General features: G+C 37.6%; 1 protein-coding gene across 1 annotated transcript in view; it reads left to right on the forward strand.

Moving 5' to 3' along the window:
* Positions 1-11,287, forward strand: part of LOC124372460 (nodal modulator 1-like) — a 53,163-nt gene extending 41,876 nt beyond the window's left edge. The window contains 3 exon segments of the mRNA XM_046830861.1: positions 6,030-6,306; positions 9,946-10,133; positions 11,148-11,287. Of these exon segments, the coding sequence (XP_046686817.1) occupies positions 6,030-6,306; positions 9,946-10,133; positions 11,148-11,287 (605 nt within the window).
* Positions 11,288-12,110: the final 823 nt, after the last annotated feature.

A 12,110-nucleotide genomic window follows, 5' to 3' on the forward strand; every position in this document is an offset into this window, starting at 1 on the left:
AATAGGTTTTTTAAAATGTGTTTTTGTTTTGTGTTCAAGTTTTCTCCTAATGTTGGTGCTGTATGAGTTGATTCTATGTTGGGTTGAGCTGACTGATCCTGGAATTGATTAATAATTAAGGTTGTGTCAAAGGAAAAAGTTATTTTACGCTGAGCCGCATTGATCACCATTTTACTGTGATCTACAAAGTCCAAACCCAAAACAACTGCCACCGGTAGGCTCGGTGGCGTAACTAACGCCAATGCAACCAATGCGGTGCATTGGGGCGCAGGCCTTCAGGGGGCGCAGGCCCTAGAAGGGCGCAAAAGTGTTTTTTTTTTAATTGAAGCTAAATTTTGTGGGTAACAAAACATTTGACCACCGAGTTTGTATTCGTTATTCTAACAGTACAATAGTATGAACTATTAATACACTATTTAAAAATATTCTCATGATGAGTATATTTGAAATGAAATATGATAACTAGTCCACTCAAGTCTAGGTTATCTGCGATGTTACTATGGCCGGACTGATACGTTCAGTTTGAATGTTGGGACACTACTGAGCCGCGCGCTGTCCCCACAACTCAGTTTTACTCCGTAACTGCTGCGCATCTCAAGGTCATGCGGCATGTAGTAGGCCGCCGCCCCTCCCCCTCTCTCGTGTGCCGGGTGCCTGGGCGAGTTCCAAGTCTCGGCGGGGGAGGGGTGGGCCGCTGCGCACTCACAGACTAGTCACCCTGTCCTGTCAGTCGGTCCTGTGTTAGTACGATTGTGCGGTTCAGTAGTGTGAGTTTAATTACAAAACTATTTTGTCTGTGTATTTGTTATACAATTTAAATCAGTGGACCGTTTTATACCGTATAAATTTGTGTGCGTTTTTAATGGATTTCGTTATGATTGTTTGTGATTGAACGAAATGGACGGAAACAAAAGACCTAGTGGTGCCGAGTTCCGAAAAAGGAAAAAACAAGAAGAAGAAAAAGTAAAGAAACTACCAAAGATTGACACGTTTTTTAAAAAACGAGATGATTTTTGCTGATACCTCTCAAAGTCAATCAGGTGACGATGGTGTTGGTGAGAATGAATGTGGGCTTGGGGGTAAAATATCCACGTCAGAAGATATCGTCGAATTGAATGTTCTTGCCGATAACCAAACTTCAGAAGTCCACCAAAATGTGAGTAAGTCTGCTGATTTAAATATTACATATACTGCTCCTTCTACATCAGCAACTGGCGGAAGTATTTCAGTAACAAGAAAATACTGATGTCTTTGGTATAATCTGCAATGATGGTGGAGTAGAGAGTACAGACATAGCTCTTTTCTCAGAAGATATTAACAATGATGAATTGAAATCTCGGATTTTGAACTCCGAACCGTGTAGACCTCAAGGGCCATTCCCTAAAGACATTAAAACAAATAGATCCTTTTCGAAAGATTATTATTTTTCCAAAACGAAAACTGGTCAAAAAATTGAGCGCTTTTGGCTTTGTTACTCTCCGTCTTTAAATAGCGTGTATTGTGAACCATGTTGGCTGTTTTGCTAACAGACTTGATAAAAAACTTTAACAATGCATGGTCTACTGGGAAAATTAATGATTGGAGAAATCTGTCAACAAAAATTAAAGACCACGAATTGAGTAAGTGCCATATTAATGCATGTATCGCATATGGAATAAGAAAAAATAATAGAGATATCAAAACTCTTTTCTATGACAAAGAAGATAAACTGGTTGAAGTAATAAAGAGAATTTTGGATGTTATCATAACAATGTCAACCTGTAATCTAGCTCTTAGAGGTCATCGATCTGAGAGCATAAAAAATGTTAAGAGAGTGAGTCAGGAAATTTTCTGAATATTATTGATCTCCTTTCTAGATACGACCCTATTTTAAAGAATCACCTTGAAAACGAAGATAGTAGGGTAAAATACTTAAGCCCTTCAATTTAAAACGAGCTTATTCATTTGACATCTCATCAGATTTTGAGTGAAAATATTGACTGATGTTCAACAGTCTCCATTTTTTTCTCTTATTTTAGATACTAACACAAGACATTTCGAAAATTGATCAGTTATCAATAATCTTAAGATATGTTTTATACAAACCAGACCTAAATCAGCTTGAGATATAATGGAATCCTTTTAGGCTTTGTGCAAGTACTAGACCAGTCAGCCGAAGGACTAGAGGATCTTGTAGTTAAAATTTATAGAAGAAAAGAAAATATCTTTTGATAAGTGCCGAGGTCAAGGATATGATGGCGCTTCTGTCATGAATGGAATTTTACACAGGACTGCAGACCAGAATAAAATCAAAGTCTCCTTACGCTGAGTATGTCCATTGTGCTAGTCACAATTTAAATTTAGTTTTAAACGACAGTGTGAAATCGATTTCAGAGATTTCATAATTCTATGATACAATAAACAGTAGTATTTATGTATTTTTCGGCCAAAGCCTACCAAGATGGCAATGTTTAAAAGAGTTGACCGACTCCTGTGTTATCAAGTTAACCTTGAAAAAAACTCTGTCCTACTAGGTGGTCGTCAAGGTACGACGCTTTTACTATCAATCAATGTAAATTTTGTCGCTGTGCTGAAGTGTCTATCGAAAAATAATTTTGACTTCAAGCAAGAACAATGAAGTCGCAGAAGCAACTGGTCTTATAAAGGAAATGTCTTCTTTTGAGTTTGTTTTGATGTTAGTGTTTCAAAGTCGAATTTTAGAAAGAATCCAGATCACGTCGAAAACCCTACAGAGGTCCGACGTTAATCTAGACGATGCAAAGAATCTCCTTCAGAAGTGTTTAAATACTGTGAGCCAACTGCGAGGAGAATTCGACGATGTCCTAGATCAAGCCAGGAGGTTAGCTGCTAAGTGGAATATTGATTCGTCAATGACCTCCAAACGTAAAAGAAAAGTAAAGACTTTTTTGACGAACTTTCTAGTGACTATGAGTTTAGTGATCCTGTGCATTGCTTTTAAAGTTAGGGTATTTGTTGAGAGCTGTTGATATTTTAATTTCACAGTTAAACGAAAGGTTTAAATCTATGTTATGTATAACTGACACGTTCAGTTTTTTAAACCCAGATAATTTGTTACGGATTTCTGACGAACAACTCGTACAGTCAGCCTCACTTTTGTAAAAAATATGAATCTGATGTGACTCATGCTTTAGTTAACGAAGTCATTTGCTTTAGAAATATAGTCAAAGACGACATCAGAAGTAATAAAATAAGCAAAAATCAGCCAGCTGGCTGATTATCTATTGAATTGAAAATAAGTTTATTTCATCAAGTGTCCCAATGTATGTACTGCATTCATAATGTTTCTTACATTACCCGTGACTGTGGCAAGTAATGAAAGGTCTTTTTCCAAACTAAAAATAATTAAGAACTACTTAAGAAATTCTATGTCCAATACTAGACTGTGTGACCTTAGTGTAATTAGTATTGAACATGAGAGAGCTCGGTCTTTAGATGTAAAAAGGGTTAGCTAGACGGTTCCTAGAAACAAAGAGCCGTAGGGGCTTTGTCAGGGAGTGGGAGTAGGAATTAAAACCCTCAATTAAAATGTCTATGTTTCATGTTTAGCATAAAATTTCTTATATCATTTATATGTCACTGAAATAAATGTAAAATAAATGTAAAAAGTAAAAAGAAGTAGTCTTATTTTATCGTCCTAAAAAGTACAATAATTAATTGAAAGTATGTAATGTGATCCTAGTCTTGTAGTTAGCCCTAATTGAAATGTTTGTACATAATCTTTGACAATCAAAACATGTAAATGTAAACAAAAGATTCATCATTGGTGTTAACATTTACCAGGTGTTTTTGCCAAATTTAACATTAGTGTTTACGTTTACCAATTACCAGGTGATTGAATGATTGATTTAAATTTTACTAAGTTTGAAACTAATATGACCAAGAAATACAAACAGTAAAAAGTCATAACATCATAAGTTTTTAATAATCCATTGATTATAAAACATTAAAAAATTAGAAATACCGTCATTTTTGACAGGATGATTAACCTAAATAACCTAGTATATCATATATCTTTCTCTAATTGGATAGAGATTTGTACAATGCCGTATGTAGCGAAGCAGTATCCAGGAAGACTTGCATTGGGGCGCAATCAAACTAGTTACGCCACTGGGTAGGCTATCTGATACAAAGAAAGGAAAAGTCCAGGAAAGGTGTAAAATTTTAAAATGCAATTTAATCTGTTTTTTGAAATTCATGTAAGTACCATTCGCTGTCATGGCTTGAGTTCTGGTGTTAAGTGAGTTGACGTAAAACCCTTTACCTTTCTGTAGATCCTTAAAGACTGACCCAGATATTATTGAGTATGTGGAGCCTGTACACAACATTAGTGCCATGTTGAACTTTCCGCCAATCAACATCAATTCAAAACTCGTCTTAAACGCCTTTTGGTGTCCAAAGCGTTTTATTCTGTCGATGAATTCATGGTCAGCTGCTGGGATGTCTAAATCTAAATTTAACTTGGATCTGAAGTCAGTTTGAATGTGTTTGAGTGAATGCATGAATTGTAAGTATGAATGTGTTTTGAACGTCTAAGTTTGTGGTTTATCTTACTTACTTCTGACTTTTGCAATACAATGTCCATTGTCAAAATGCAATAAAGAGATTGATTTGATTTGATTTGATCTTAAAAATCACTATTTTTTTATAACGATTTTGGTAAATTTATGAAACATGAAAATAGCATAGAGCTGTGATATGTGACTTAACCAGCATTCAACATTTTATAAAAAAGGTATAATTTTTCTCAAGAGATGGATGTTTGGTCTCAGGTCTGTTTTAGACACTTGATATTTCATCTTATTGATTTATTTTTTATTTGCCAGTTTGAGAATCTGTGAGCTAAAAAAAATGAATGGAAAACACAAACATTCATGAATGACTAACATTCAGAGCTGGTGGTCTGTACTCTACAGTTTTCCAAGTTTCGAACAGAGTTTACTAGTCTTCATCTGTGGCATAAGGGTCAGATGATACAAATTCCCACTAATAGCCAATGTGTTTTGAAGATTTTGTACTCCTGTGTGTTCAAATCAGAACTTGTCTAGTATTATTATCCTTTATTACCACTTTCAACAGGAATGTGTTGATTTTCAGTATTTGGAAATGAGAGATGATCAGTCAAACATGACATAATCTAAGCGGTTTTGTGGAATATGTGTGAAGGTGTTTCAAACTGGATACACACTGAACACACAAGAAGATGGAAAATGTTGTCAGGCTTAAGGATTATTAAATGTGATATTCATTCACCTTCCCATAGGGTGGCATCTTATCCCTCCCCAAGCTGATGTATATCTTCACAAATGTGGACCTTATCACAGGACTTGATATCTGAGAATAGACCTACACATAGTGGGTATCTTTATATATAATCCATCCTGTAAACTATGCGTTAGCAAGAAAAATCGTTGGAAGAAACTTTTGTCATCTTGGAGATTTTAGGTAGGGATTCCTTACTATCCTTTATTGATAGATTTGATAAGTTATTTTAGCATTACGTAAGACTGCTCAAACTGTAAACTGTCAGGGATTCCTTTCATATTCCTGGAGATGCACAATATACTCTTGAGGCCACCTCAAGAGTACTACAATGACATACTTGACAATAGGCCATTTTTTACAAGAGAAGCATTGAAAAGGATTGAGAAAAAACTATCAGAATTCTGGTTAATTTATAGTTATTAATATGAACAAAATTAGATACAGGAAAATATGTTATTATAATAATAATGGGTAGTTTTTGAAGCTATACAGAGTTATAAGCTCTTATCTCAATCCTTGTTTCATCTTTAACAAAAGAGTTCCAAGTAAAGAACATTTGAGGATGCAATAAAGGTTCTTCAAAGCATGAAGATGAATGATCTGCCTTGAAAATTCGCATAGGATTCCTCAGAAGACATTTTTCCTCTTTACAATAAGATACCCAGTAAGTCTAGAATTCTTCAGAATAGAATGCTCTGAATAGTTGAAAAGTCAGTTTTAAAATTGATACCCAAAACTGTTTACAGAGGATGTCGAGTTTAAGGAGCAAAATGTGAAAGTGACGCCAAACACACCTCATATTGGAGACCTGGTACCCACGACATATCGTGTGTGTGGTCGGGTGACAGTGTCACAGCCTGGCTTCTCCCCTGCCAGTCGCCAGGTGGATCTGATCCACTCAACCAGTGAGGACTATTACGGCACCATCTCTGATGCAACTGGAGGGTTTTGTGTATTTGTACGCCCTGGAGAGTACACTATCAGTCTGCATGTCACTGACGCCGAGCATGAGGATGGGCTTCAGTGAGTAATAGTGTTCTTCGTGATTTTGTCAGGATATGTTTTCAAAATAGTTCTGAAAGTTAATAATATTATTTTTATTCTCAATAAATCATATACTGAAATTATTGATTATTGAAAAAGATTTGTAATTTAAATGTATTAATAAAAGTACGAGTATGCTCCATTTTTTAACAGTGATTTTCCATAGACATGTTTTGTTCTGAGATCTGTTTAATACTTACACTAACACACCATTCTAAATTCTTTCATGTATGTATATAAAATGGCAATCTCTTTTTACAACAGTGAATCAATTATTAATGGGACATTTCTTTTCAAGATTCCATAGGTTAAGTGAAGTTAGTAGCACATCTTCATTCATGTTATTTGTAATGTCAAGAGGTGGGGAGGGTATAGTGTGAGTAACCAGGCCAGATGAGCTATTAGTATCATATCAATAGTAGTATTAAATTAAAGTGAATATTTACAATTATTAGGTAGAATGGTAACAAATACATTTGTTGATCCAAGATGTTTTCTGCCAAGTTCTTTTCATTATATTCATTACATTACATACATTATACAAGGACTATCCAGAAAGTAACAGACTTTTAGAATGGTGCGGCAGTGGGTGGGGCATCTTGGTGTCAAAACACTCTGGTGTTCAGTGGCATTGTGCTGTAGTTGTATGTGGTCTGTATCTCTTTTACGTTTTTCGCTGTGATTAATTCAAATGTGTGCAGCAATTGAAAATCTCACCACTTGTGAAGTGCATTCAGTGATAAGGTTTTTGTTGGCAAAAAACCATAAACCAATTTAAATCTATCTCCAACTGTGTGAAGTATATGGAAATGGAATAATGAGTGAAAGCAGAATAAGGCAGCAGTGTATTGACTTTAAAAATGGCTGCACCAATGTTCATGACGATGTTGTAACGATCAGCCTAGCCTAGTGACTGAAGATTTAACACTTTGTACCCTGGGCCCTTAATACGAGGGCTGTTCAGAAAGTAACCTCCGGTCGATTGAAAAAAATACACCAAGTTAAGTAAAAATATTTTAATATATACATCTTACAACTACATCTTTGCACTATTTTTCGACATAGTCTCCATCATCACGATTGAGGCACTTATCGTATCTCTTCACAAGCTTTGAAATTCCTTCTGCATAAAAATCACCCGCCTGTGCCTTGAGCCAGCCTGTGACCGCATCTTTGAGCTCTTCGTCGTCATCAAACCGCTGGGACCCGAGCCATTTCTTCATATGCATGAAGAGGTGATAGTCGCTTGGCGCCAGATCTGGGCTGTAAGGTGGATGGTTGAAAACGTCCCACTTGAAGGAATTAAGAAGGGCTGTTGTTCTGCAAGCAGAGTGAGGACGGGCGTTATCGTGCAAAAAAACGATACCGGAAGTCAGCATACCACGGCGTTTGTTCTGTATAGCCCGTCGTAATGTTTTTAGTGTTTCACAGTACACGTCTTGATTAATGGTCGTTCCCACGTTCCATGAATTCAACCAACAACACCCCTTTGGCATCCCAAAACACCGTTGCCATCAGTTTTCTGGCAGAAAAATCTTGCCGGGCTTTTTTTGGTTTGGTACGCGAATCTGAATGTGCCCACATCTTTGATTGTTCTTTTGTCTCAGGGTTTACGTACTTAATCCAGGTTTCGTCACCGTCACGATTCTGTTTAACAATGGTTCTCCTTCGTCCGCATAACGTGACAGAAAGTCTAATGCAGAGGCCATTCTTTGAGTTTTGTGGTGGTCGGTAAGAATTTTGGGCACCCATCGTGCACATAACTTACGGTAACCCAATCTTGCTGTCACTATCTCGTACAAAAGAGTCTTAGAAATCTGTGGAAAATCAGTAGACAACTCCGCCATTGTGAAACGTCGATTTTCACGAACTTTTGCATCAACTGTCTGAACGAGTTCGTCAGTCCACCAAGGATGGTCTACCACTCCTCTCTTCATCATGAACGTTTTCTCGTCCACTTTTAAATAAACGTACCCATTCACGGACAACTCCTTCACTCATAACTTGTGGTCCGTACACGGCACAAAGCTCACGATGAATAGCTGCTGCAGAGTATCCTTTGGCTGTAAAAAACCGTATAACAGCACGCACTTCACATTTGGCGGTATTTTCTATTGCAGCACACACATTTCAAACTGCCACAAAAACTAAACTAGCGCAGGTACGATGTTCACTCGACTACAGCTTGATGCCGACTGACCTGCTTAGTGCGTGAATGCACAGATGGCGCGCTACTCCCCTCCACTACCCGCACTGTGACCAACCGGAGGTTACTTTCTGAACAGCCCTCGTACATGTTTTCGGCGTGGCTCCCTGGGGGTTTTATGATGCTTTTAAAAAATGCTGTGTTATTACAGTAATTATGTTATAAACTCATACTATATATCTTTTTAAAGATAGAGATACATACTTTTTTTTAATGTATACAAATATAAAGTTTATTTTCAAAATAAAATTATTACATAATATTGAATGTTATGTAAAAAATACAAAAAAAGTTTTTGCTACATAGCTTGTTAGTTCAGGTAATTCGCCTTAGAGTGGTAATTTTTAAAGCACAATGGTCTGAATCAAATACAGGATCTCGCAAATTTTCGTTTAGATCGTTCATAAAATCAATATTTGGTCCCAGGTGTGTATCAAAATCATCGTCACTTTCCGACTCGCAGTGCAGTTCGCGAATTGCATCACTTTTGATTTCATCACCCATATTATTTAAACTCGAAAATAATAAGTAAACAATATAAAAGAAAATCAATGGAAAGTCGATGAGAAAGAACAAATCGAGTGTAAATACAAAACAAAACACACGGATAACCTCACATTGGTTGGATTTGCCTTTACTTCATTCAGTAAGAAACTAAAGTTCTGATTATTTACAAACAGTTAAATTCACATTTATAATACATTATAATAACATTTGCTTCAGTATTTGTCGGCAAGATTTGTAGAAAACTTAGTAAGACATCACTAAGACTCACAACAACACACAATGTGAAACACTACAAAGCAAACTGACAGTACCGACGATCAGCCGCGGCGCCTACGATCAGCTGTCTAGACTCGCTTGTAGTACGACGATAAATATACGTATTTCATTACTAAAGTTGTGAAACATTGCAGAAGCTATGGCGAGCGATACAAAACAAGCGTAGGGAAAAATTGAGCTCAAAACTTTTCTTTTTTCCATGACAATGCACGTCCCCATAACAGCCAATCAAGTCTTGTAAGATATTGATTGGGAACTGTTTGATCATCCGCCTTATAGCCCAGATCTGGCACCAAGCGACTACCACCTCTTTCCAGCGATGAAGATCTGGTTCGCAACGCAGCGCTTCGATAGTGACGCTGAACTTCACTTTGGCATTAATCAGTTAGTTAAGATATCAGGTGGCACATTTCTACAAAGCTGGAATCAAAAAATTTGTGCCACATAAATGTCTCAATTTGAACAGGGATTATGTTGAAAAATAGCCTAAGAGTGTAAATTTAAAACATATATAATAAAATGTTCCTATTTCAGTTGGTTAATTTTTGATTTCAAAATGTCTGTTACTTTCTGGATAGCCCTCGTTAATAAGTTGATGTAACATTTTTAACTGTTTCATGTGTGTGTAGGTTCGCACCTCTGAAGAGAAAAGTAAAGGTGGTGGATAGCCCTGTGTCAGGAATAGACTTCTCTCAATTACAAGCCACTGTAAAGGGATCCATCAAATGTTTGACGTCTCCATGTCCTGAAATTTTGGTTACCCTCCAAGCACTGAGTAACCTCTGGGTGAATGAATTGGTCTCTGTGTTATCCAAAGGTTAGTAGGAACAGCTAAGAATATTTTTCTTTCATCAGTGATTTTTACTGTACATTTATTTGACTTTTTATTGACAATTTCAATGGTCTAGAGAAACAATGTTTCGTGAAGTCTATATCTGTATAACCTTATATTTGTTGCTTAAATTAATAGTGAAACCTATAGAACCATTAAAAAGATTTAGGTAATATTGTAAACACAGTTATTTATCACCTCTTTGGTGCTTACTAAGAAACAGCTTTAAAAATTTCACAATCCAATCACAAATCTGTGAAAATCCATGAGTCTTTTCATTAACACATTCACTGCGGATGACAAAATTACTGGTGGCAGAAAATGCGGGATTTTTTTTTTTTTACTTACCCAAAATGGAGTCAGGATAGCCGAAAGGGTTGTCCAAGGTATCCCGGAAGCTTCGTTGGCCGGAACGGTTGACGTCATGTCCGTGCCGAGTTTGCTCGTCATCCGCACCGGGTGCCGGTCACCGTGTTGTATGTGCTCGCTGCGCACTAGGTTTCGGCACAAACACTCGCGAATTACACGTATATAGTACATGAATGACACGTAGATAGTACACATCAATTACACGTATATATTACATACTAGTTTGAAAAATAATACAACATCAAAAACAGTTAACACTCCCCCCTCTCAGAGTAAAAATTAGAAAAAAACTATATACATCCCCACCCACCGCCAAAGTCTAAAAACTACTTATTTGCCCCTCGTGATACTTATCAAAGCAACCGAGTTCACACAGAGCTGGTTCGTCAGGGCACACTGCACAATAGTATACTGTTTCCTTACGCTTGCCTTCCTTGGTAGCAAACGCGGCACCTCCGGGTAACTGACTTGCCGTTTCCTTTGCGCTTCATTGATTTGGAGAGACGATGCATGCTGTTGCGAGTCGGTGTGATGAGCAGTGGGGCTTCCTTTGGAGGGAGCAGGTCTTCAAGTTACACGAACTCGGAAGTCATACAGGGACAGCCTATCTGAGTTGTACATGTTGTACAGATAAAAAAAGAATTTACAACAACAACCTGGAGAAAGTGCACAAAAATTTTCTTGTGCCATCGCAGGGTCTTGCGCTCACAGGGGTTAATACGATACCATTTGGTCCAAGCGGTCAGTCCCCTTCATGTAAAGAGTTGTAGTACATGATTGGTTTTGGCAGCGTTCGTTTTTGGTTTCTCCGGTTGGTGGTTTGGACCATCTCGTTGTCATATTGTGTGGAGATGTAGGTCACCGTCCGCTTATCCCTCCATTTTCCAATCATGACACTTTGGGCATTAGTTTGCTATCGTTTCAACCTTTGCCCAATGCCTTTGCCTTCACCGCTGGAGGTGTATGGAGTCTGTCGATGCGTAGGGTGCCGGTAGTGTAGGTTGAATGACGTAAAAGTTTGGATGATAAGACAAAACTATTATAAAAATTATCCATGAACAGGGAATGGCCTTTCCCCAGGAAGTCCCTCATCAGCTTCATGACGACTTTGACGGTATGACCTTTGCCACTACAAGAGTCATGACTCCCCGTGTAAACATGGAAGCGCAGCATGAGTCCCTCGGGTTCATTCAGGAATAAATTTTGATCCCATATTTGTGGCGCTTGCCCTTTACGTACTGGCGGAAGACCAGTCTGCCACGCCACAGTACCATCTCTTCGTCGATTGTCAGTTCACGGTCGGGATAATAGATCTGTCGCATCTTATTGTTGAAATATTCAACAATATTTTGAATTTTAAAAGACCGGTTGTTAGCAGTTCAGGGTGATCAGGGGTATCAACTCTTGAATAATTGCAGACATCTCAAAATGCCAAGAAATCGATCTCGAGACATGTACTCCTTGAAACATAGGAAAGTTCAACAACCGATGATTTTTCCAATAATCGTTCAATCCGATTCAATCTGACGTTGCCAGTCAACAGTAGAAGGCCTAAGAATGTTCTTAGTTCGGCCAACACAAAGTCCTTCCATT

The sequence above is a fragment of the Homalodisca vitripennis genome, unplaced genomic scaffold (genome assembly GCF_021130785.1).
Source record: "Homalodisca vitripennis isolate AUS2020 unplaced genomic scaffold, UT_GWSS_2.1 ScUCBcl_3294;HRSCAF=8742, whole genome shotgun sequence".
Classification (NCBI taxonomy): domain Eukaryota; kingdom Metazoa; phylum Arthropoda; class Insecta; order Hemiptera; family Cicadellidae; genus Homalodisca; species Homalodisca vitripennis.